We start from the raw sequence: 26849 nt of genomic DNA, 5'->3' as shown, positions 1-26849 counted from the left end.
AGCAGAGATGCGATCCTGAGGCTCCCAAATCGAAAACCCTCCCCACCACAACTGCGCCTTGAAATCCTGTCCATGAAAACCACAAACAGGACTGGAGACAAAGGGCAGCCCTGGCGGAGTCCAACACCCACCGGAAACGTGTCTGACTTAATGCCGAGTATGCGGACACAGCTCTCACTTTGGTTAAAAAATAATCTAAATTATTTATCTTCTTCTTGAAATTCTCCTTCCAGATTTTCACAATTTTGCAAAATTATAAATGATAACTAGTAAAACTCACAGATTTGTTTCTAAATGCATATGTTGACCATAAATAAATCCAGAAAACATAGAATTACTTTACAGATATCTGTAGTTAGTTGAAAGAAAGATGATGTCTTGTGTTTTTTAAATGTTTCTTTTTTTTGTAGAATGACATTTTCACATTTCTGCATATATTTTGTGTTGCTTGTATAAATAAACTTGCATAATGAACCCTTCCCTGCTGTGATAAAACAATATATTGGGGTTTTATGTGTTGGTTTATTTCTGAATTCCAGAAAGTTGAACTCCTTCAAATGACGGACAGGTGGTGGAAGTGTTTATTCAGTAGGAGGGGAACACGTCACCTCCAGGTTTTTATTTAGGACCACTCCTCAGAAATTCTACTTCCACAGTGAGTGATTTAATTATTACTTATTTCAGTACAATTTACAATTTCTAAGTTGGACTGGTCTGCTCAGACACCCCTCTGCCTTCATTACGGTTGGTTCGATCCACCTGTTGAATGCTCTTTTATACCTATCTGTGATGGAGGAGTCCCACTAGGCAGAAGCTGCACACTGTGGTGCAAACCTCCTGAAAGGTATGAATAACTAAAGTCAGCTCACAGAATGAAACATGGGGGCTTTAATTAATCTATTAATTAATGAGAAATTAATCTTTTCACCGTTTAAAGTGAGTTTAGCATCGTTTGCTAACCCACAAGTAGTTAGCATTAAGGTTAGCTTGTTGTGTTTTTGCTGTTATTAGCAGCTAAGCTATCGGTTTTATTAAAGAAGTAACACCACAGCGGGAAAAATATTAAATCCTACAAAACAGGAGCTAGTTAAAAGGAGACTTTGCAGAATAAAAACAGCAGCTACTTTTTGAGAATGTGAACTTTTGTTACTTTTCTGAAGTAATAAGCAGCATTAGCTAGCTAGCCTAGTTTGAACCCACACACTCCCCAGCAACACCTTTTAGTCTAACATGTATCTGCTACCATAATGTATAAGGGTGTTATCTGCTGTTAAAAGTGTCCTCTTATATATTGAGTTTAAATATACTGACATGCCTCTCCTAGTAATGCAGAGTTTTACATGAGCTTTACTGTAATTTCCAGTGTTTGACCAACGCCAATAAGACTTATATCACCTTCACTGTATTCCAGTGACAGCAGATATTATGGATGTGGAAATCTGCAACTAAAACAATACTCATCACACTCTGCTAATAACGTAACCAGGCAGACGCTCAGATTCATGACAGATTGTTAATTTAATTTCCAGGTTACAGGGACACAGTTACAAAAATATGTCATTTATTTTTTTATCCAAATATATAAAAATACATTTGAACACACAAAATAAATCTGTAACCGTGCATGAAGTTTACTTGTAGCCATATGCACAAAATTGAAAGCCATGTGGCACTTGAACTGGCTGTGGTTCAAGGATGCCGATGATCCGGATTCGTTCAGGATCCCAGACACAATTCTCCTCCAAGCCGCTCCTCACCATCCCACAGTTGGGCGGCACCCAGGCGGTGTCATATCCTGCATCATGCCAGGTCTTCTGATACGGGTGCGGCTGATATTTGATGGCAATCACTTTTCCCACATTGACCCTAACCTTCAGGACGACCCTGTTATGCTCTGGTTCTTCCAGAGGATAACGGCTCGCTTTCTCCAGGTTTCTGCTGAGGTAGACGCCTCGACCGAGCATCCCGTCTGCAGACCGTCGAAAACCTGAGACCTTGATGCTCTGAGCATTCTTTCTGGTGGTGCCGTGGTACATGACATAGGTTTTGCCATTCTCAGGACTTTCAGTCACCAGTCGAATCACCCCTTCTGGCAGACCATCGTCTTCAGCCCACTGGTACTGCATCTCTTTTGTTGGTGACCCTGCAGGAAAGAAGTTTATTAACATAAAGACTTAACATCATTGTGAGTAAGAGGATCAATTAAGAATTACTCATATTTACACACGTGGACAAAATTGTTGGTACCCCTCAGTTAAAGAAGGAAAAACCCACAATTCTCACTGAAATCACTTGAAACTCACAAAAGTAACAATAAATAAAATTTATTGAAAATTAAATAATCAAAAACAGCCATCACTTTTGAATTGTTGATTAACATAATTATTTAAAAAAACAAACTAATGAAACAGGCCTGGACAAAAATGATGGTACCTCTATGAAAGATTGAAAACTATTTGACCAGAGTGACATGATTAACTCAGGTGTGTCATTTAATTGACATCACAGGTGTTTCCAAACTCATAATCAGTCAGTCTGCCTATTTAAAGGGAGACAAGTAGTCACCCTGCTGTTTGGTGAAAAGGTGTGTACCACACTGAACATGGACAACAGAAAGCGAAGGAGAGAATTGTCCCAGGACATCCGAAAAAAAATTATAGACAAACATCTTAAAGGTAAAGGCTATAAGACCATCTCTAAACAGCTTGAAGTTCCTGTGACAACAGTGGCTCATATTATTCAGAAGTTCAAGACCCACGGGACAGTAGCCAACCTCCCTGGACGTGGCCGCAAGAGGAAAATTGATGACAAATTGAAGAGACGGATCGTTCGAATTGTGTCCAAAGAGCCCAGAGAAACCTCCAAAGAAATTAAAAGTGAACTCCAAGGCTAAGGTACATCAGTGTCAGATCGCACCATTCGTCGTTGTTTGAGCCAAAGTGGACTTCATGGGAGACGACCAAGGAGGACACCACTGCTGAAAAAAACTCATAAAAAAGCCAGACTGGAATTTGCAAAAATGCATGTTGACAAGCCACAAAGCTTCTGGGAGAATGTCCTTTGGACAGATGAGACCAAACTGGAGCTTTTTGGTAAGGCACATCAACTCTATGTTCATAGACTCAAAAACCAAGCATACGAAGAAAAGAACACTGTCCCTACGGTGAAACATGGAGGAGGCTCAGTAATGTTTTGGGGCTGCTTTGCTGCATCTGGCACAGGGTGTCTTGAAAGTGTGCAAGGTACGATGAAATCTGAAGACTATCAAGGCATTCTGGAGAGAAATGTGCTGCCTAGTGTCAGAAAGCTTGGTCTCAGTCGCAGGTCATGGGTCTTCCAACAGGACAACGATCCAAAACACACAGCCAAAAACACCCAAGAATGGCTGAGAGAAAAGCGTTGGACTATTCTAAAGTGGCCTTCTATGAGCCCAGATCTGAATCCCATTGAACATATGTGGAAGGAGCTGAAACATGCCATTTGGAGAAGACACCCATCAAACCTGAGACAACTGGAGCTGTTTGCTCATGAGGAGTGGGCCAAAATACCTGTTGACAGCTGCAGAACGCTCATTGACAAATACAGAAATCGTTTAATTGCAGTGATTGCCTCAAAAGGTTGTGCAACAAAATATTAAGTTATGGGTACCATCATTTTTGTCCAGCCCTATTTCATTAGTTTGTTTTTTTTGAAATAATTATGTTAATCAACAATTCAAAAGTGATGGCTGATTTTGATTATTTAATTTTCAATAAATTTTTATTTATTGTTACTTTTGTGAGTTTCAAGTGATTTCAGTGAGAATTGTGGGTTTTTCCTTCTTTAACTGAGGGGTACCAACAATTTTGTCCACGTGTGTAACTGGGACCTAATGTGCTTTTTGCATTTTTCTTTAGTATTACATATGGAAGAACCTTTAAGTAATGAGGTAAATGTATGTAAAAGTAACCCCTGCTCAGGCTACAGACAGTTTTTTCTACTTTTGTGACATCATTCCTCTATATGTTCTGGTACTTTTGAACACAAGATTGTTCAGTTCTCAACATGTTGCTGAATGAATGTGGACTTTCTTCAGGTTACAGAAAGATTATGAATCTGGTCTAAATTTGGTCAGAAAGAAGTTCAGTGTTTCTGGGGAATATGGGATTACACAGAAACATGGACATTTTTGGACCAAATTTACACCATCATATAACTGGTTTGTATTATTCTGTCAAAGAGGGGTTGTACCATAGAAGACTACTTATTCAAATTAATGGACCTACCAAATTTCAGGACTTTACCTTAGGGCTGGACCCAAATGTCCCGAATATCCGAATATTTGTTCGCTATGGCGGTATCCAGATATTAATTTTGGTATCCATTAGGGAGCGGAATGAATATTCAGATATTCATCTTTTATAGGGCCCGAATATTCGGAGGCCAGAAACCACTATTTGGGCCCGCCCTACTTTACCTATATTATTTCTCCAGTTATAGCTTCAAATTTGAACCACATTGAAGAAAAGGAAACAATGCAAAAATTGTCATGACTCCGCCTTCTCTGTACATTTTCTGCTCAGATGTTACAAAACCTGGGCACATACAACAAACAGACGAATATGAGATGGTCAGGTATGTTTTTTTTGTTTGTTTGTTTTTTTTTAAATATAATTTGGTGAATTTGGTGGATGATGCACTAGTACTTGTACTGCTGGTACCCAGGGGTGGACTGGCCATCTGGCATACCAGGGACTGTCCCGATGAGCCGATGTCTAGTAGGGGCTGCTCAACAAGTTCCCCCATGCCTGTAGTCAGTAAATTATAACAGGATTTTAAATTTCACGGGCTTCTTCTATTATCCTGGCGCAGCTTTTCCAGTGTTTACGGCATTGGTTTTCAGCTCAGGAAACACAGACCAATTACATACGAGTTTAGACAGCCAATGAAATCTCTGCATTGTAGCCACTAAGCAAGCTCAGCGTTCAGAAAACAGTTGAGAGCCAAAGGACAGACGAGAGGCGGACAGACAAAATAGAAAGACAAATAACGTGACACCGAGAAGCAAGTAGCTCTCCACATGCTGACTATGTTCGGCTATAGATACAGCTGTGAGGCAGCTTTCTCAACTATGAACATAATCAAAACTAAATACCGTACCAGACTGACCCATGAGCTCCAGATGTGTTTGAGAATGACCCTGACACCATTCAGACCACGATTCAGAATACTGGCAGCTCAGTTCTCCCATTAAGCAGCAGGGATTTGAGGGGAGTGATATAAGATAGGAAAAAAAATGTAAAGGTGTTCAGCTGTTTGCATTTTTGAGATGTAGGAATTGTTGAAGATGCATGGAAGTTGGTTCAGGTTGTTCAGTCATTATTTTTCAAGTTCTGTGCTTTATTTTTGAAATGTACAGTTATGTCAAAAGTTATTTCTAAAAAAAATGGTGAAATGTTTTTTGAAACGTACTGAATTTACTTGATTTGATGGTCAGTTATTGATTACATGCAGACACTAATAAAACTACTAGGTTACATCAACATATATCACACTAATTCAAGTTAGACATTTTGATGTTCTGGACCTTTGCTTTAATACATTTTCTCTGACTGGACCTCTTTGGATTTTAGTTGAATAACCCCTCCTTGACAATTTTTGTTCCAATTTGTCAACAAGTTTGTATAGGTCTCTAAATATGTTTTTGAATTTTTGTTCTGAAAATCCAACCTTTCTGTTAGTTTTTGTCCTTGATTCAGTCAACCGATAATGTTGTGGGCTGATCTGGGCCAAAAATGCCAGGGCTGATTTTGTGCCCCAGTCCACCCCTGCTGTAACCTTGCCAGCAAGTTGATTTCTCGTGATATTTGTGAGTTCACAAATCTCTCAAGAAACCATTTTGCTCCGCTCCCGCATTCACTGTTCGTACAGAGCCAAGTTGGCACGGGCCAATCACGCAGCAGTATTTGTGTGTGGGGCGGGATATCCGGGTGTGAAGACGACACCAAGCGCCAGTAGATCAAAACAAACACGGCAACGGAGGACAACGATCGTGTAGATGCTGCTATTAAGTCAGTTTTAGCTGAATCTCCTATCGCTTCTTTGAAGGAAGAACAACGAGAGGCGCTTTGCGCATTTCTGGATGGTAAAAATGTTTGTGCTTTTTTATCTCCGGGTTTTGGTAAGAGTTTAATCTACCAATTGGCTCTGCTCGTTGTGAAGATCCCGCGATTGGCTAAAAACAAACCTGTCAGAGGCGGGACATACTGTTGATGGAGGAGTCCCACTAGGCAGAAGCTGCACACTGTGGCGCAAACTTCCTGAAAGGTATGAATAACTAAAGTCAGCTCACAGAATGAAACATGGGGGCTTTAATTAATCTATTAATTAATGAGAAATTAATCTTTTCACCGTTTAAAGTGAGTTTAGCATCGTTTGCTAACCCACAAGTAGTTAGCATTAAGGTTAGCTTGTTGTGTTTTTGCTGTTATTAGCAGCTAAGCTATCGGTTTTATTAAAGAAGTAACACCACAGCGGGAAAAATAATAAATCCTACAAAACAGGAGCTAGTTAAAAGGAGACTTTGCAGAATAAAAACAGCAGCTACTTTTTGAGAATGTGAACTTTTGTTACTTTTCTGAAGTAATAAGCAGCATTAGCTAGCTAGCCTAGTTTGAACCCACACACTCCCCAGCAACACCTTTTAGTCTAACATGTATCTGTTTAATCTACCAATTGGCTCCGCTCGTTGTGAAGATCCTGCGATTGGCTAAAAACAAACCTGTCAGAGGCGGGACATACTGTTGCATTGTCCAATCCATGCCTCTTTCCTCCGAACGGATTTACATGGAGCGGTCCCAGAATGATATTGTGGAGTACTATCAAGTACTACACAATTATTAATCTGGCTATTGCCAGGTTACCCCTGCTGGTACCGTTACCAGTTAAACCGGTTATAATACCATCGCCACTGTGGTTGGGAGTCATGAAGGAACGGTCTGAGTCAGACATACTGGATGATGAAGAATGCAGTTGCTGGCAGGAATAATATAACTGACACAGTTGTAGGGCTGTAACTTTAAATTGGTTTGTATTATTCTATCAGTCACGATTCTGCTTGCCACCGTTACATGAGCGAGTTCATTAACGTTTAAAATGCTACACTTACAGAAATCTCTGCACTTAGAAAACGTAGAAAACAGCACATGTTGATAAAATCACCTGGTTTCATTGTAATCTGACATTAGAATGACTGATTTCACTTTTTCAAAGTTAATTTTGGTAACATACCTGTTTGAGTTGCTGCGCTGCGATGAATAAAGTGATGAGAAGCTTTCTGGGTGAAATCCAACCAACCTGGTGTTTATTTATACCTGCCAGAGAAGCGTTTAAGAAACATCAGTAAATTGTAGCATCTATACATAAGCAGATGTTCATCAAGTGGTGATAAATTCGATTCACTCTCAGTGATTACAACAGTGGAAAACTTAGTTATGCAGTTTAGACAGCTATTTGTCAGCATGTAAGGCTGATTTAAACAAAACAAACCAAATGTGTTTCTCGTTGAAAAGTTTTCCTGAAGCGCTGAGTTCACGTACCTCTCTGAGTTCGTCCAGGACTGCTGCTGTGTCTCAGTATGCGTCAAATATAAAGCTTCAGGAGGAATTCCCATACATGGTCATCACTGTTTCAGTTTCGTTTCACGTCCCGTACGTTCATCTGTTTTTCGTTTATAGTCAGACTGGATTTATTAGGTGTGGTCGACACAGTTGGCAGCTCAGAGATCATAGACTTTAGATCGCCTGGAGCTAGTGGGACTTTCCAGGTTTCCGCATTGGGACAATGACAATTTGTGTGTTTTTTTTTGTAGTCATTTTGTACATTTGTGCCCATGTTGCGGGGTATTTTAAATCGTAGTTTAGTCTGTGTCATTTTGTACTAATCTTGTACATCTTTCTGCTTATTCTGTGTGTTGTTCTAGTCATTTAACTGCTGTATGTGCTCATTTTACGTATTTTGGTAGTTGATAAGTACTTTTCTGTCCCATCACAGTAAGAAGTATGAAAAACCAGAGATGGGTAGAGTAGCCAAAAATTGTACTTAAGTGAAAATAATGTTACTTCAAAATAATATCACTCAATTAGAAGTAAAAAGCAGTCATCCAAAAAAATTATTTAAGTAAGAGAAAAAGTATTTGGTGAAAAGACTACTCAAGTACTGAGTAACTGTTTGATTGTAATGTGAAATTATTATTTTTTAAATGATGTGATCAGACAGACAAAAAATGTAAAATAATGTGCAAATTCTAGTATTTCCAAATAATAAAATAAAAAAATAGCAAAAATAAATAACATCTTTACAAAACGATAAGTTAAGGCACAAGAAACACAAATTTCCTAATCTCAGTTTTTCACAACGTTAATCTTTTGAAACAAATACCTGTAGTAAGGTAACGTTTGTATGTCTGAACAGTGCAAACTACTTCCAGTGACAAAATATACTGCATGCTAATAGACTGTATGTGAATGCTGTATCCCCGTATCAGGCGGACCTATCAAGCCTGACGTCACGCTTCACTTTGCCCATGTTAGTTAACAGAAGACAAAATACAGAGATATCCATGCTAATGCTATGCTAATGTTGTCAGACTCCGAAGCAAGACAAAATTTTTTGAAAATTCCCCCATTTTTTTTCATTCCATCTGCTACGTGTGAAAAGTTTGTGCTGCTATGCCGCTAATGTAACCGCAGGGCAACGTCTGGTGAAACGTAGATTATTGTTGCTTCGTCTGATTGGTGAATCACAGTCATGTGGTAGATCTACTGGGCGCATCTCTCTGGCAAAATAAAGCAGATCTAACGTCATAAATAAAAAGTAACGAGTCGAATGTAGCCCAGTGCAACGGAGTAAGAGTAGCGTTTCTTCTTCACAAATCTACTCAAGTAAAAGTAAAAGTAAAAAGTATGACAGAGAAAAACTACTCTCAGAAGTACATTTTTTTCAAAAGGTTACTTAAGTAAATGTAACTCGTTACTACCCACCTCTGCGAAAAACTAATGTCAGCTCACAGTATGAAAACAAAATGACCGTAATTTGTCTGCAGACTGATGAGAAATTGCAAATTTCACCATTTAAAGTTACGTTAGCATCGTTTGCTATCCCACAAGTAGGTAACGTAAACATTAGGTTGCTGTTTTTTTGGTATTATTAGCAGCTAAGCTGTTGTTTTTATTAGAGTTAATGCAACAATACTTAAAGTAATAAGTCTTACAGAACAGGAACTGGTTATAAGGAGATTTTATAGAGTAAAAACAGCAGCTACATGTTAAGAATGAACTTTCTTCACTTTAGGAAGTAGTCGCAGTGGTACCAAGTTAGCTTGTTCAGTATTACTTTTTAATCATTTTTTTAGCTGTAGAATGAATAAACTGACTTGTTTAAAAACCACAGATCTAGCTACACTGCACTCACTGTAATGTATATTTTACTGCAAATATCTTTAAAGTGGTGCAATTATCTATAATCTGAAGGGTCCATAAAGCCCCCCAACAACACCTTTTATTCCAAGATATGTCTGTTAACATAATGTATAAAGGTGTTATCTGCTGTTAAACAAAAGTGTATTCTTATAGATTCAGTTTAAATATAGTGACATGCCTTCCACAGGGTTTACCTAGTTTTAAATGAGCCTTAATGTATTTTCCAGTGTTTGATCAATGCCAATAAGACTTAAATCACCTTCACTATATTCGAGTGGCAGTAGATGTTACAGTTGTGGAAATCTGTAACTAAAACCATACTCATCACACTCTACTATCAACATAACCAGACAGACGCTCAGATTCATGACACATTTCATTTCCAGGTTACAGGGACACAGTTACAAAATGCAGTGTCATTTATTTTTTATCCAAATATATATAAAAATACATTTGAACACACAAAGTAAATCTGTAACTGCACGTGAAGTTTACTTGTAGCCATATGCACCATATCCATATCCATATGGCACTGGCAGTGGTTCAATGGCTTTGATGATCTGGATTTGTTCAGGATCCCAGACACAATTCTCCTCCAGGCCACTCCTCACCATCCCACAGTTGGGCGGCACCCAGGCGGTGTCATACCCGTAGTCATGCCAGGTCTTCTGAAGTGGGTGGTGCTGATAGTTGATGGCGATCACTTCTCCCACATTGACCACAACCTTCAGGACGACCCTGTCCCACTCAGGGTGGTTCAGGGGATAACGGCTCGCTTTCTGCAGGTCTCTGCTGAGGTAGACGCCTTGACCGAGCATCCCGTCTTCAGACTGTTCAAAGCCTGAGGCCATGATGCTCTCAGCATTCTCTCTGGTGGTGCCGTGGTACATGACGTAGGTTTTGCCATTCTGGGGGTGGTCAGTCACCAGTCGAAACACCCCCACTGGGAGAAAGTCGTCTTCAGCCCACTGGTACTGCATCTCTTTTGTTGGTGTCTCTGCAGGAAAGAGGTTTATTAACATAAAGACTTAACATCACTGTGAGTAAGAGGATGAATTAAGAATTATTCATATTTAACTGGGACCTAGTGGGCTTTTAAAATATTCTTTTATATTAGATACGGAAGAACCTTTAACTAATGAGGTAAATGTATGTAAAAGTAACCCCTGCTCAGGGTATGGACTGTTTTTCCTACTTTAGTGACATCATTTCTCTGTATGTTCTGATACTTTTAAACACAAGATTGTTCAGTTCTCAACATTTTGCTGACTGAATTTGGATGTTCTTCAGGTTAAAAAAAAAAAGAGTAAAGATTACAAATCTGGTGTAAATTTGGCCAGAAAAAACTTCAGTGTTTCTGTGGAAGATTGGATTACACAGAAACATGGACATTTTTGGACCAGATTTATACCGTCATATAACTGGTTTGTATTATTCTGTCAAAGAGGGGTTGTACCATCGAAGACTACTTATACATACACACGTGGACAAAATTGTTGGTACCCCTCAGTTAAAGAAGGAAAAACCCACAATTCTCACTGAAATCACTTGAAACTCACAAAAGTAACAATAAATAAAAATTTATTGAAAATTAAATAATCAAAAACAGCCATTACTTTTGAATTGTTGATTAACATAATTATTTAAAAAAAACAAACTAATGAAACAGGCCTGGACAAAAATGATGGTACCTCTATAAAAGATTGAAAACTATTTGACCAGAGTGACATGATTTAACTCAGGTGTGTCATTTAATTGACATCACAGGTGTTTCCAAACTCATAATCAGTCAGTCTGCCTATTTAAAGGGAGACAAGTAGTCACCCTGCTGTTTGGTGAAAAGGTGTGTACCACACTGAACATGGACAACAGAAAGCGAAGGAGAGAATTGTCCCAGGACATCCGAAAAAAAATTATAGACAAACATCTTAAAGGTAAAGGCTATAAGACCATCTCTAAACAGCTTGAAGTTCCTGTGACAACAGTGGCTCATATTATTCAGAAGTTCAAGACCCACGGGACAGTAGCCAACCTCCCTGGACGTGGCCGCAAGAGGAAAATTGATGGCAAATTGAAGAGACGGATCGTTCGAATTGTGTCCAAAGAGCCCAGAGAAACCTCCAAAGAAATTAAAGGTGAACTCCAAGGCCAAGGTACATCAGTGTCAGATCGCACCATTCGTCGTTGTTTGAGCCAAAGTGGACTTCATGGGAGACGACCAAGGAGGACACCACTGCTGAAAAAAACTCATAAAAAAGCGAGACTGGAATTTGCAAAAATACATGTTGACAAGCCACAAAGCTTCTGGGAGAATGTCCTTTGGACAGATGAGACCAAACTGGAGCTTTTTGGTAAGGCACATCAACTCTATGTTCATAGACTCAAAAACCAAGCATACGAAGAAAAGAACACTGTCCCTACGGTGAAACATGGAGGAGGCTCAGTAATGTTTTGGGGCTGCTTTGCTGCATCTGGCACAGGGTGTCTTGAAAGTGTGCAAGGTACGATGAAATCTGAAGACTATCAAGGCATTCTGGAGAGAAATGTGCTGCCTAGTGTCAGAAAGCTTGGTCTCAGTCGCAGGTCATGGGTCTTCTAACAGGACAACGATCCAAAACACACAGCCAAAAACACCCAAGAATGGCTGAGAGAAAAGCGTTGGACTATTCTAAAGTGGCCTTCTATGAGCCCAGATCTGAATCCCATTGAACATATGTGGAAGGAGCTGAAACATGCCATTTGGAGAAGACACCCATCAAACCTGAGACAACTGGAGCTGTTTGCTCATGAGGAGTGGGCCAAAATACCTGTTGACAGCTGCAGAACGCTCATTGACAAATACAGAAATCGTTTAATTGCAGTGATTGCCTCAAAAGGTTGTGCAACAAAATATTAAGTTATGGGTACCATCATTTTTGTCCAGCCCTATTTCATTAGTTTGTTTTTTTTAAATAATTATGTTAATCAACAATTCAAAAGTGATGGCTGATTTTGATTATTTAATTTTCAATAAATTTTTATTTATTGTTACTTTTGTGAGTTTCAAGTGATTTCAGTGAGAATTGTGGGTTTTTCCTTCTTTAACTGAGGGGTACCAACAATTTTGTCCACGTGTGTATCAATGGACCTACAGAATTTCTACCTACATTATTTTTCCAGTTATAGCTTCTAACTTAAACCACAGATTGAAGCAAAGAAAACAAAAATCATGCAAAAATTGACATGACTCCCCCTTCTCTATAAATTTTCTGCTCAAACGTTACAAAACCTGTAAAAAAAAATGTTTACGTTTTACTGAGTAACGTGTGCACAGAGAAAAAACAACAGACAAAGGAGATGGTCAGGTGTGAATGTTTTTAAAATATATATAAAATGGTGAATTTAGTGGATGACACACTAGTACTTGTATCACTGGTACCGTTACCAGTTTTACAAGTTATAACGACATCGCCGCTGTGGTTGGGAGTAATGAAGGGAATGATCTGACTCAGACATACACCCCCTGTCAAAAGTTTTAGGACCCTTTGTCATTCAATTAAAGTAGAACCTGTCCTACAACTTTTGACAGGGGGTGTATCTACCAAATTTGGTACATATGCAGTACGTCAGGCTGAACAAAAAAGTCAGTGACAGCCACATTCCAAACCCAACAGGAAGTGAGCTTTTTTTTGCATTGAATGTCAGATTTTGCCCATTTTTCATTTTTTTTTCTTGCGCGAACTCCTCCTAGGGGGAAACTCCAATTCACCTCAAATTCGACTAGTACATACAGGAGGCCTTAATGAGCAAAAGTTATTAAAATCTTTTTCCAAAGTCAAAGGGCATGTCCGTGGCGGCCTCTGGAATTTTGATCCTTCGCCATGAAATTTCAAATGCTGTGTGAATGCCCTGAACATGCTCCAGTCTGCCTGACACTTTACATGTATGATCAGAGTCCTGCCCTGATCACATCCATATGATGAAATACACCCCCTGTCAAGAGTTGTAGGACAAGTTCTACTTTATTTGAATGAGACAGTGTTCTAAAACTTTTTACAGGGGGTGTACTGGATGATAAAGAATGCATTTGCTGGCAGGAAGATACTGATCGACCCCGCTAAGAAGAAAAAGCACTACATTTATTCACAATAACTAACACAGTTGTAGGGCTGTAACTTTAAATTGGTTTGTATTATTCTATCAGTCACGATTCTGCTTCCCACCATTACATGAACGAGTTCATTAACGTTTAAAATGCTACACTTACAGAAAACTCTGCACTTAGAAAATGTAGAAAACAGCTCATGTTGATAGAATCACCTGGTTTCATTGTAATCTGACATTAGAATGACTGATTTCACTTTTTCAAAGTTAATTTTGGTAACATACCTGTTTGAGTTGCTGTGCTGCGATGAATAAAGTGATGAGAAGCTTTCTGGGTGAAATCCAACCAACCTGGTGTTTATTTATACCTGCTAGAGAGGCGTTTAAGTAACATCAGTAAATTGTAGTGTCTATACATAAGCAGATGTTCATCAAGTGGTGATAAATTCGATTCACTCTCAGTAATTACATCAATAGACAACTTAGTTATGCAGTTTAGACAGCTATTTGTCAGCATGTAAGGCTGATTTAAACAAAACAAACAAAATGTGTTACTCGTGGAAAAGTTTTCCTGAAGTGCTGAGTTCAAGTACCTCTCCAAGTTCATTCAGGACTGCTGCTGTGTCTCAGTATGCGTCAAATAAAAAGCTTCAGGAGGAATTCCCACACATGGACATCACCGTTTCAGTTTCGTTTCACGTCCTGTACATTCTTCTGTTTTTGGTTTATAGTCAGACTGGATTTATTAGGTGTGGTCGGCACAGTTGGCAGCTCAGAGATCATAGAATTTACAGTGGGTACTGAAAGTATTCAGACCCCTTGAAATTTTTCACTCTGTGTCATTGCAGCCATTTGCCAAAATCAAAAAAGTTCATTTTATTTCTCGTTAATGTACACTCAGCACCCCATCTTGACAGAAAAAAAAACAGAAATGTAGAATTTTTTTTTTTTTTTTACAAATTTATTAAAAAAGAAAAACTTAAATATCACATGGTCAGAAGTATTCCGACCCTGTGCTCAGTATTGAGTAGAAGCACCCTTTTCAGCTAGTACAGCCATGAGTCTTCTTGGGAATGACGCAACAAGTTTTTCACACCTGGATCTGGGGATCCTCTGCCATTCTTCCTTGCAGATCCTCTCCACTTCTGTCAGGTTGGATGGTGAATGTTGGTGGACAGACATTTTGAGGTCTCTCCAGGGATGCTCAATTGGGTTTAGGTCAGGGCTCTGGCTGGGCCAGTCAAGAACGGTCACAGAGTTGTTCTGAAGCCACTCCTTTGTTATTTTAGCTGTGTGCTTAGGGTCATTGTCCTGTTGAAAGGTGAACCTTTGCCCAGTCTGAGGTCCTGAGCACTCTGGAAGAGGTTTTCCTCCAGGATATCTCGGTGCTTGGCTGCATTCATCCTTCCTTCAATTGTAACCAGTCGTCCTGTCCCTGCAGCTGAAAAACACCCCCACAACATGATGCTCCCACCACCATGTTTCACTGTAGGGATTGTATTGGGCAGGTGATGAGCAGTGCCTGGTTTTCTCCACACATACCGCTTAGAATTAACACCAAAAAGTTCAATCTTGGTCTCATTATTTCTCATAGTCTGGGAGTCCTTCATGTGTTTTTTGGCAAACTCTATGCGGGCTTTCATGTGTCTTGCACTGAGGAGAGGCTTCCGTCGGACCACTCTGCCATAAAGCCCCGACTGGTGGAGGGCTGCAGTGATAGTTGACTTTGTGGAACTTTCTCCTATCTCCTGACTCCATCTCTGGAGCTCAGCCACAGTGATCTTTGGGTTCTTCTTCACCTCTCTCACCAAGGCTCTTCTCCCACCATTGCTCAGTTTGGCTGGACAGCCAGGTCTAGGAAGAGTTGTGGTCGTCTCAAACTTCTTCCATTTGAGGATTATGGAAGCCACTGTGCTCTTAGGAACCTTGAGTGCTGCAGAAATTCTTTTGTAACCTTGGCCAGATCTGTGCCTTGCCACAGTTCTGTCTCTGAGCTCCTTGGGCAGTTCCTTCGACCTCATGATTCTCATTTGCTCTGACATGCACTGTGAGCTGTAAGGTCTTATATAGACAGGTGTGTGCCTTTCCTAATCAAGTCTAATCAGTTTAATTAAACATAGCTGGACTCCAATAAAGAAGCAGAACCATCTCGAGGAGGATCAGAAGAAATGGACAGCATGTGAGTTAAATATGAATGTCGCTGCAAAGGGTCTGAATACTTATGACCATGTGATATTTCAGTTTTTCTTTTTTAATAAATTCGCAAAAATTTCTACATTTCAGTTTTTTTTCTGTCAAAATGGGGTGCTGAATGTACATTGAGAAATAAAATGAACTTTTTTGATTTTGGCAAATGGCTGCAGTGACACAGAGAGTGAAAAATTTCAAGGGGTCTGAATACTTTCCGTACCCAGTGTAGATGGCCTGGAGCTAATGGGACTTTCCAGGTTTCCCCATTGGGACAATTTGTGTGTTTTTGTAGTCATTTTGTACATTTGTGCCCATTTTGTGTGATTTTGTACATCATAATTTAGTCTGTGTCATTTTGTACGTCTTTCTGCTCATTTTGTGTCTTGTTCTAGTCATGTAGCTGCTGAATGTGCTCATTTTGTGTATTTTGGTAGTTGATAAGTACTTTTCTGTCCCACTCAAGTCAGAAGTATGAAAAACTAATGTCAGCTCACAGCATGAAGGCACAGTGACATTAATTTATCTGCAAATTGATGAGAAATTACAAATTTCACCATTTAAAGTTACTTTAGCATTGTTTGCTAACCCACAAGTAGGTAACATAAACATTAAGTTGTTGTTTTTAGCTATTATTAGCAGCTAAGCATCTAACCCTAACCTTAGCAGCTATTGTTTTTATTAAAGAGTTAATGCAGCATTACTTAAAGTAATAAATCTTACAGAACAGGAACTAGTTATAAGGAGATTGTTTAGTAAAAACAGCAGCTACATGTTAAGAATGAACTTTCTTCACTTTAGGAAGTAGTCGCAGTGTTACCTAGTTAGCTTGTTCAGTATTACTTTTTAATCATTTTTTTAGCTGTAGAATGAATAAACTGACTTGTTTAAAAGCCACAGATCTAGCTACACTGCACTCACTGTAATGTATATTTTACTGCAAATATCTTTAAAGTGGTGCAATTATCTATAATCTGAAGGGTCCATAAAGCCCCCCAACAACACATTTTATTCCAAGATGTGTCTGTTAACATAATGTATAAAGGTGTTATCTGCTGTTAAACAAAAGTGTATTCTTATAGATTCAGTTTAAATATAGTGACATGCCTTCCACAGGGTTTACCTAGTTTTAAATGAGCCTTAATGTATTTTCCAGTGTTTGATCAATGCCAATAAGACTTAAATCACCTTCACTATATTCGAGTGGCAGTAGATGTTACAGATGTGGAAATCTGAAACTAAAACCATACTCATAACACTGTACTATCAACATAACCAGACAGACGCTCAGATTCATGACACATTTCATTTCCAGGTTACAGGGACACAGTTACAAAATGCAGTGTCATTTATTTTTTATCCAAATATATAAAAATACATTTGAACACACAAAGTAAATCTGTAACTGCACGTGAAGTTTACTTGTAGCCATATGCACCATATCCATAGCCATGTGGCACTGGCAGTGGTTCAATGGCTTTGATGATCTGGATTCGGTTTGGATCCCAGACACAATTCTCCTCCAAGCCACTCCTCACCATCCCACAGTTGGGCGGCACCCAGGCGGTGTCATACCCGTAGTCATGCCAGGTCTTCTGATGCGGGTGGTGCTGATAGTTGATGGCGATCACTTCTCCCACATTGACCACAACCTTCAGGACGACCCTGTCCCACTCAGGGTGGTGCAGGGGATAACGGCTCGCTTTCTTCAGGTCTTTGCTGAGGTAGACGCCTCGACCGAGCATCCCGTCTGCAGACTGTCGAAAGCCTGAGGCCATGATGCTCTGAGCATTCTTTCTGGTGGTGCCGTGGTACATGACGTATCTTCTGTTCCTAACAGGACTTTCAGTCTCCAGTCGAAACACCCCCACTGGGAGAAAGTCGTCTTCAGCCCACTGGTACTGCATCTCTTATGTAGGTGTCCCTGCACAAAAGACGTTTATTGGCATGAAGACATAACATCACTGTGAGGACAGGGAAGGATGTCTGTTGGTTTTATTTTGTAGTAATGACTAATTAAAAACTGTTGATTATTGGTTAGGAAAACAGTTCAAGATTGGCTACTGTAATAATAACACGAACTGTGCATATGCAGGTGCTGATTGCTTTTGTTTTCACTTGCCGTTTGGTATGAGCTCACATCTGTCCCTTTCTCAACTTATTTGGGACTTCACCTCCATTTTCTGGGTTATTTGAGTCTCGCTGTTTCTAATGTATGATTGTTTGGCAGAAAATGAGTAACTGTAAAGCAATAGAACAAATAATACTTTGATCAGAAACCTCTTCTCCACACTTCTCCTTAGTGTCTTTGATTCGTAGACTCTCAGGTTGTTTAGTTCTTTAGATTTAGTTTTGTATTTTGGGAGTCAGTAGGTATAGTGGGACCTTGGTTTATGACATCCTCGACCTACGGCGATTCGTCGTTACATCAGAACTGGTTTCGTGGAAGAAGTTGGCAAGCAAAGTGGAAGAATACGTTGTCATGCGGTGCTATAAGACAGCTTTGTTTACATTCTCTGGTTTTACACCACCTTAGATTGGGCTACTTTCGCTAACTTTTTGCCCTTCATTATTGCTCCCAAGTGTAATGGCAGTGCTTCGGAGAAAATAGATGGAATAAGACACTAAAGTTGTAAGAACAGTGCAACATATTCTGTTATCTTCTTGTAAAATAACTCATGAAAGTTACAAACGTCATTGGTATTCATGACTTTTATGAAGAACTGATTGATTTTGTGATGCATGTAACGGCTTTGTTTACATTTTCTCCAAAGTTACGACTTGGGGCAAAAATTGACTTGCATCGATCTGATGTTAGTTGAGGACTCCCTGTATTTCCAATTGCTGTCCAACACAAGGATTTGGAACATGTTCAGAAGAGTCAAACTTTCTAAAGGATATCTTTTTGCATTGAACGCTGTCCTTCATCAAAATGGTACCTCCTCCTCCCTTCTTACTTCACTCATGAAACTAGGGGTTTCCTCAGTAAGAACTGTTGCGTTGTTATTTTGCCCAAACCAAATTTCAGTAAAAAAAATAAAATCTAGCCTGTGCTTTTTAATAAAATGACAAAATCATTGATCACAAACAATTTACCTGCCAAAGACATAATATTTAAAAGAGCTAAATTTGTTTGAGGTTTGGGGATTCCCAGTCCTAGAGTGGGAATCCCCACAAGCAGTGCCAGCTGGTGGGGATGGTAGGGGTGGTGGGGTGAGTGGCTTAGCTCCTTGGTATCTCTCAAGATACCAGCTCATATCTTGAGGGGGGTTGTTGGCTGTCCTCCGTGTTCTGATAATGCGTCTTTTTGTTTAGACTCTCTTTGTCTCATGTCCTTGGCAAAGGGAACAGTGGAACGCAGGAGGAAAGAAAGATTCGAGGCTAAAAGTTTTACTCCTGATTCGTTTAAGTAAATTCCATCTCTCCTAAAAAGATGTTTGCGGCCCCACAAAAAGTTAAAATTGTCAGTTATTGTTGCATATGGACTCTTTTTCGCCGAGAACTGGGCATTTTCAGGAAACTAAAACGTTAATTTTGAGCATTGTTGTCTGATTTCTGTGTCTGAAAAAAAGTCATTTTTGCTCGTGATACTATACTTTGTTTGTGGTTCATCTTTTAAATGTTTTTTTTTTTTTCTGTTGCTCCACGTTGAAGTGTGGGAGCATAGTAAACAAGAAACAACCCGTACATACAGCTTTGCAAAAGGTTGTTGCTTAGGGTGACCATATTCTGTTTCTCTGAAAAGAGGACACACTTCCAGCTCGCACGCGAAAAATTTTCAGCCCCCCCCCCCCCATTTTTAGGGGTTTTTCCATGGGTCAGGGGGCTTTCTGTGCTTCAAACTCAGTTAAACAGATATTCTGAATTCCCCAGAAAAGAACACTTTACCTGGATATACAGAAAAATAGCCCAAAACACTCACTAACAGTTGCTTTATAAATTATATATATTTTAATTTAAAGCAATTCTCCTAAACAATATAATCAGTCACATACAAATATGGCATGCTCTAGTCTTTAATAGTTATTGACTCAAGTTGTGTAGGAACACATGTATTCAGATGTTTAACAAAATAAGAAATAATCATCTCTCTTAAGTCTGACACTTACACCTTAGTTAGGAAAAGTGAGGTAGAGTACCATTCTTCAAAATAACCTCCCAATTATCAATTTTGTAAAAATAGAAATAATGCCTCAAAATATTAAACAAAAAGAAAAAAGAGAGGTAGCCTATTCTTCAATGTTCAGTTAGCCCATTGTTCAAAATAATGTGTCTAATGGCAAATGAAAAAAATATAGAAATAATGTCTCAAGTCAACAGTCCTTTTTCCCCTTCTTTTTCCTTTTCTTATTAGCTACAGAGACATAAGTCCCAGCTTTGCAGACTGTACATTCTGCCTCCCATTTGACACGACCCGGATGAAAACAGGGGTACTTTTTTCGCATTTCATCAGTGAAATGACATTTGCGTTTCGGCATTTTCTTTCGGTTCGAGTGTTCTCTCGCAGTGTGCCTACCTGCCTGTCAGCCTGTGAGGAGTGAGTGTGGAGCGCCTCTGTACTGCTTTGTGAATCGATTAATACGTCGTTCCGGGGTTCGGCTCAAACTCCGCCTCTCAGAGCGTGTTTCCAAAGAAATCATTCAACGTGAATGATAAATACACTGGTCTGTGATGCGCTCAAGCTAGGCAAGATCAAAAACCCGGACATTTGAAGGACTTTATAAACGCCGGCCGGACAGGCCGGACAGCCTCTCAAAAGAGGACATGTCCGGGCAAAAGAGGACGTATGGTCACCCTATTGTTGCTAGAGGTACGGACCCATACCCGTAACCTGTGGACTACGGATACGGCACTTTCCATTTGTCAATCAGATACGCGAGGTCTGGTCACGTGACTCCCGGTAGACGCTGGAGGTATGGACCCGTAGCATCGGTACTACAGGTACGGACCCTAAACCTGACCCTAACCTTAACCTTTGCTTACCTTTCAACAGTTTGCAGTGGTTAGCAGCTTCTTGACTCGCGAGACTCGCTACGGGTACGTATCTGTAGACACTACCTTTGCAAAAATAGTGGCTGAAATAACACGCTGCAAGGGCCAATCTCAAATCTTCAGCACACAGCTTTAGATATAAACAAAGAAAACTTTAACTTTGTTCAAATTTAATAATAGTCAGATGAAGTGGGGACTTAAACTCTTTTACCTGGTCCAGAACCAGGCTGTCTCTTGGTGAATGTCGCAGCTCTAGAAAGGGCTCGAAGGAAGAGGCTTCCTGTTATTACTGTTGCATCAGATTTATTATAGCTGCAGCTGAGAGTTTTTTGAAACGGTCGAATAACATCATGATTTATTGATTAAAAAAAAGACGTTATTCACTCTGTCATTTGCAGTTTATAATCATTTTTGTTGGAGTTTTTCAGATCACACTGTGAGCTGTTGGTAGAAGCAGAATTTTGTTTTATCTTCTCCTGAGTATCTTTGATTCGTAGACTCTTTCACAGTCTACGACCTTGTTAAAAGGTTGTTTCCTGTTGAATGCAAATGTCTGTGGCACATTTTAATTAAACTGATCTACTACCATTATCATTATTTAAAGTTTGTTGAATAGGGACAGAACAAGAAGCATTGTTATGATAACCGATGCCATGTTCATTGGTCAATAGCTAACAGCTAATTCGCAGACTACATTCTGATAAAGTCAGTGTTTTTGCAGCGGGCCACTCAGCTCAAAAGGAAGTCCTAGTCCTGCAAACATCAACATGAATTTTCCGTTATCAGACAGGAAGCTCACCGCTGTGTTAAATCTCTCCCAAAACACACACTGTTGATATTATTTCCTGCTAAATCTTTAAAAGGAAGAGAGCAAAGTAAGTGTTCACGTACCTCTCTCTGAGTTCGTCCAGGACTGCTGCTGCGTCTCAGTTTTCTTCAGATAAAAAGTTTCAAGAGGAAGCTCCATACATGGACATCACTGTTTCAGTTTCGTTTCTCCTCCTGCACATTTTTCTGCCTTTCGTTCACAAAACAGATGCGATTTATTAGGTGTGGTCGACTCAGCCGGCAGCTCAGAGGTAACGGGCTTCAGGCAGCCTGGGGATTATGGGACTTTCCAGGTTTCCCCATTAGATCATCCGTTTTGTTTGTGGTAATTTGAGTATTTTTGTTGTCATTTTGTGCCTTTGTGCTTATTAAGTGTGACTTTATACATCATAGTTTGGTTTGTGTCTTTTTGTACTAATCTTTTACATCTTTCTGCTCATTTTGTGTCATATTATAGTCATTTAGCTGCTGCCTTTCTGAGTTTTTTTTGTAGTTATTTTGGAGCCATTTGTCCTCATTATGTGTTTTTGTAGTTATTTTGGAGCTATTCCTGGTTATATTGTTTGTTTTTGTAGTTATTTTGGAGCTTTTTGTGGTTGTACTGTGTGTTTTTTGTATTTTTTTTTGTACACCTTTGTGGTCATTTTGTGGATGTTACAAATGTGGAAATCTGAAAATCAATCATCAACAACCGTGACAGTTTTATGAGCATCGGACAAATACATTGTTTTGAATCTTGAACCTTAAATCATGAATCCATAGCCATGTCGCACTATAACTGGCTGAGGTTTATGAGCTTCGATCTGGATATCTTTAGTCTTTTTGTAGTTGTTTTGCCTCCGTTTGTGTTCATTTTGTTCTCATTTCGTACAGCTATGTGTTTGTTTTGTGTACTTTTACAATGATTTAATTCATCTTCATGGTCATTTTTTGTCTTTTTATGCTCATTTTGTCCCTGGGAGTCTCATTGTTTTGTATATAATCGTGTTGACAGACGCATCGTATTCTTCTCAGACTGAAAAATACTGTCATTTCCTTTAAGGTGGTCCAGGTGATGAAGAGGAGGAAGAACCGGCTGACTGAGGAAAAACTCCACCGTCATGTGTAATGCATGTTGTGGCGTCCAGATGGCGCTGTGTCTCCATGGTAACCACAGCTGGATGGATGGCGATGTAAAGTGGGTGTTCAGGAATCCCTCTCAGGTATGACTTTGTGATGTCATTATTTGAAAAAGGTGACACAGTTAGCTTTGATGAAACAAAAAAAGCAGACGAGTTTGTGGTCATTTTGTAAATCTCTGTCTCTTTGTCGTCATTTTATAGATCTGTGCTTGTTTTGCGTCTTGATTTACAGATATTTGTGGCCATTCTGTGTCATTTCCTAGTTGCTTAATACGTCTTTGCTTATTTTTTTCATTATTTGTAGTTATTTTGCAGCTGTTTAGGATCACTTTTTATCCGGTCATGGTCATTTTGGTCTTTTTTGTAGTCATCTGATGCGATACATCTGTGCTTATTTGTTGTTTTTTGGACGACATTTTGCAGCGGTTTGTGGTCATTCTGTGTCTTTTTGTGGTCATTTTATAGATCTGTGCTTGTTTTGTGTAATTCTCTATAATTTACTAGTTGCTTAATACATCTTTGCTTATTTTTTTTTACCTTACTTGTCATTTTGCAGCTATTTATCTTTTTTTTAAAAAATACTTTCATAGTCATTTTGTGTCTTTTTTTGTGGTCATTTTATACATTTGAGCTTATTTGTTTTTTGAGCAGCATTTTGCAGCAACTTGTGGTCATTTTGTGCCTTTTTGTGGTCGTTCTATACACGTTTTCCTCATTTTCATCTTATGCTTGATTTTTTTGCATCTGTTTGTTGTCATGTTGCATCTTTTTGGAGTTGTTCTGTGTTTCTGTAGTTTTGTGCAATTTTGTAGTCGTTTTTTGTACACCGTTACTCCTTGTATGCCTTTTGGTTGTTTGGTACTCAGATTGTACATTTTTGTTTTCATGCTTTGTTCTTCTAGTCGTTTTGTACATATTTGTGTTCATTTTGTGTGTTTTTGTTTTTTTATCAGGATTTTGTCATTCTGTACTCAGTTTGTACATCTTTGTGTTTGTTTTGTTTCTGTTTGTAACCATTGTGTTCATCTTTGTGGTCATTTTGTTGTTTTTCTTGTGTCCTTTTGTTTGCAATTTGTACATATTCGTGTTTGTTTTGTGTATTTTGCACTTGTATAGTACATTTTTCTAGTAATTTTTGCGCATTTTACCGTTTTGTGTCTTTTTGTAGATCTTTGTAGTCATTTTGAGTCAGGGTATGATTTTGTACATGTTCGTGTTTGTTTTTTTGCCGTTTTGTAGTGATTTTGCACCTCTTTTGTACATCTTTATGTTGTCTTGTTTTTTAGCACCAGCTGCAACTGAATTTGTTCCATGTGAGCACAAGTATCCTTAGAGAGACACCTGCAGGCCTCAGCTGTTATTAAAGGCGAGTAGTTTGTGTGCAGTTAATTCAATTACCGGAACGAGGAAAAACAACCAAAACATAACTACTGAGCAAAACAAAGAGCAAAGGAGAAGAAATAATTGCCTATTTTTAGCTGTTTATTCAATTTGATCTCTGGCACTTTGCTGCAATATGCATGAAATCAGACTAATCTGCTGGAAAAGTGTATTAGAAGGCGAGCCGAGCGGCTGCATGCGTTTACTGCTTGACTGGACACACAGTGTATGAAGAAGTAATCATTTCCTCAGAGCACATAAAGAAGGCTCCGCTTGCATCATGTGTACTGTATCACACCAAATCATTCATATGTTTCATTTAATTATCCTCCCATCATGGCTGGATTAACCTCCCAGGGCTAAAATTCACATCAACACACGTCACTTTCATTGTACTTCTAGTTGCGGTTTCTCAAATGGGAATATTTAGCAGCTTTTCAAAGAAACTCAAAATCTGTGTGATAAACAAAGAACGACATTTGAAAGTGTTAATTTGGGTGATGTGGGGTTGTTTATATATTTTCTCACTCTTTAACATAAAAAATATGAATTATCCTGGCTGCTGTGATGGATTTTACCTGGTTTTCTATATTAATGACTTAAAATATTGGATGAATTGATGCCAACCTGTCAAAATGAATGAGATCAATTAAAATAAACTCTGGAAGATGAGCCATTAGTATTTTACTTCAGGGCTGCAACTTTGCAATTAATGTAACAATGTATAACCAAAATTCTATGTTATGATTAGGGGGGTGGAGAACCCAAGCGCAGACGACAAGCAGAAGGTGGTAATGGATAAGGGTTTTATTTTAACAGAACTCCAAGAACACAACTAAGACGACTAGAACTGGGACAGCAGGGCAAAAACCAAATTAACTAATGCTAAGATGCTACAAGGTTCAAAACAATCAAAGCTGAGGGGAAGTACTCACATAATAGGGAAACTCAAACAAAGGAGCAAACACAAACTGAGATAATCCAAGGGCTGAGTCCAAGGGGAAAATCCATGAAAGGGAAAAGCAGCAAGTGCCAAAAAACATGAGTAGTCCAGTTGGGAAACAGAGGCTGTGGAGATCGAAAACAACAAACCGGCAAATGCAGAGGGGAAACAGAGGGCTTAAATGGCTGAGGAGTGAACCAGGTGAATGAGGTGAATTGATTAGCTGCAGCTGAAGTCAATTGGGGACAATCAGCTGGCAGAGCTTAGAGTGCGAGTGAACAAGAGAAAGAGACAAGAGGAAAGACAACAGACAGAGGGAGACAAAGACACACAAGCAAAAACACCCACAGCCGGTCAAAAATGAGGAAAGGAAGGAAAAGGACAAACGGGACAGAATCAGGACCATAACCGTGACATTCTATCAATAAATTCGATATGGTCTTACAAACTAAGGCGTTTGCAGCCCTTTATTTTAATAATTTCATGATGTTTTAGTGCAGACGAATTAACTGTCTCCATAGAAACGATTAAAATTACAACTAAAAGTATAAAAAATGTTCAGTTTAGGCCTTGCATGTTTCTGCTTTATGCTATATTTTGTGTATTTGCCATGAAAAGATATTAGCCTTTGCTTATTTTAACTCTTTTCTTGCATTATTTTGTGTACTTTATATCAATAAGATGTTGTCTATTTGTATTTGAAATTCAGTGTTTATACCATATTTTTAAAATAAGTTTGATTCTGACCCTGCAGGGACATATTTAAGATAAAATATCACCAAAATTAACTGTTTTATGAAAATTTCCCTTTAAGTAATCTGGAAATATTAGTTGGGACACCTTCATTTTTATGAGTAATGATGTGAAAAGCTTGTGTTTATACCATCAGTCATTAAATAATTTGGGGTTTGGTCTTGCAGGAACGTCTTTTGAATTAAAAAAGCCCAAGATTAATTGGTTCCAGCATCTAGATTGTGAAGATTGTTGATTTTCTTTGTCCTTTTTGATCCTAAGTTGGATATGTTTTGGTTTTGGACAAACTGGAAATGTTGATTAATCAGAATGATGTTGCTTTTTTGCAGTTCAAATTCAGTGAATGTCAGGAACAACTTAATCAACTTAAAATGTGTGTGTTTGCAATAATTAAATAAGTTGCATTCTGGCCCTGCAGAGATGTCATTGAATTAAAATTCATAAAGATCAACTGGTTTTACCTTATTTTTTTAACAATATGAAAAAATAATAGTTGGACCAACTTAATTTTTGTGCGTCATCAACTTAAAAACACAGTTTATGCTAAAATCATTAAATAAGTTTGATTCGAGCTCTGCAGGGTTGTATTTTAAATCAGAGGTGTTCATGGTTAACTAGTTCCAGCATAGGAATTGTGAATATTTGTTGTTTTCTTCGTCATCTGTGATCCTAAGTCGGATATCTTTTGATTTTAGATGGCCTGGAGATGTTGATTAATCAGTAATATATTGTTTATTTTTATTTGAAATTCAGTGGATGTCAGGAGCAATTTTATTTGTAGAAATAATCACTATGAACGTTTGTGTTTATGCTAAAATTATTAAATAGGTTGGGGTTCCTGCAGGGTTGCATTTTAAATCAAAGATTATCTGGTTCCAGCTCATTGTGAATATTTTGTGGTTTTCTTCAGCTAATATAGTGTTCTAAGGTTAACATCATGTGGTTCTGTTTGGAAATGAGGTATAAATTAATCAGTAAACTGGTGTCTGTGGAGGGGACCAGCAGCACCTCTGTGGCCCCTCTAGGAGCCGGGCCGTGGAGCTGTGGGCTCCGGCCCTGCTGGACGCCTTTTAAATGAGAAAATCGGGGCTTTGTGTGAACTGT

At 38.9% G+C, this 26849-nt stretch overlaps 1 protein-coding gene across 1 annotated transcript; it reads right to left on the bottom strand.

Annotated features, from left to right (window-relative positions):
- Positions 1–1531: 1531 nt before the first annotated feature.
- gig2e (grass carp reovirus (GCRV)-induced gene 2e) lies at positions 1532–21757 on the bottom strand. The gene is made up of 6 exons (XM_051941492.1): positions 21612–21757; positions 17151–17652; positions 16917–16921; positions 9970–10455; positions 4701–4787; positions 1532–2143 (listed from the first exon to the last, which is right to left on the bottom strand). The coding sequence occupies exons 2-6, from the start codon at positions 17633–17635 to the stop codon at positions 1632–1634; spliced, it is 1575 nt and encodes a 524-aa protein (XP_051797452.1). The 5' UTR covers positions 17636–17652; positions 21612–21757; the 3' UTR covers positions 1532–1631.
- Positions 21758–26849: the final 5092 nt, after the last annotated feature.

Source organism: Acanthochromis polyacanthus, chromosome 21 (assembly GCF_021347895.1).
Source record: "Acanthochromis polyacanthus isolate Apoly-LR-REF ecotype Palm Island chromosome 21, KAUST_Apoly_ChrSc, whole genome shotgun sequence".
In the NCBI taxonomy this organism is placed as follows: domain Eukaryota; kingdom Metazoa; phylum Chordata; class Actinopteri; family Pomacentridae; genus Acanthochromis; species Acanthochromis polyacanthus.
The sequence above is the reverse complement of the archived record's forward strand: the minus strand, read 5'-3'. Positions and strand labels throughout refer to the sequence as shown.

Bases quoted from the DNA above. Each gene is read 5' to 3' on its own strand.
- gig2e (XM_051941492.1), bottom strand. From the start codon at position 17,635: ATGCAGTACCAGTGGGCTGAAGACGACTTTCTCCCAGTGGGGGTGTTT. The intron at 4,788-9,969 runs GTGCATATGGCT...TACTGACTACAG, and splicing joins GCCATATGGATATGGATATG to GCATGGGGGAACTTGTTGAG. The intron at 2,144-4,700 runs GTACCAGCAGTA...TCTTTCCTGCAG, and splicing joins GATGGCCAGTCCACCCCTGG to GGTCACCAACAAAAGAGATG.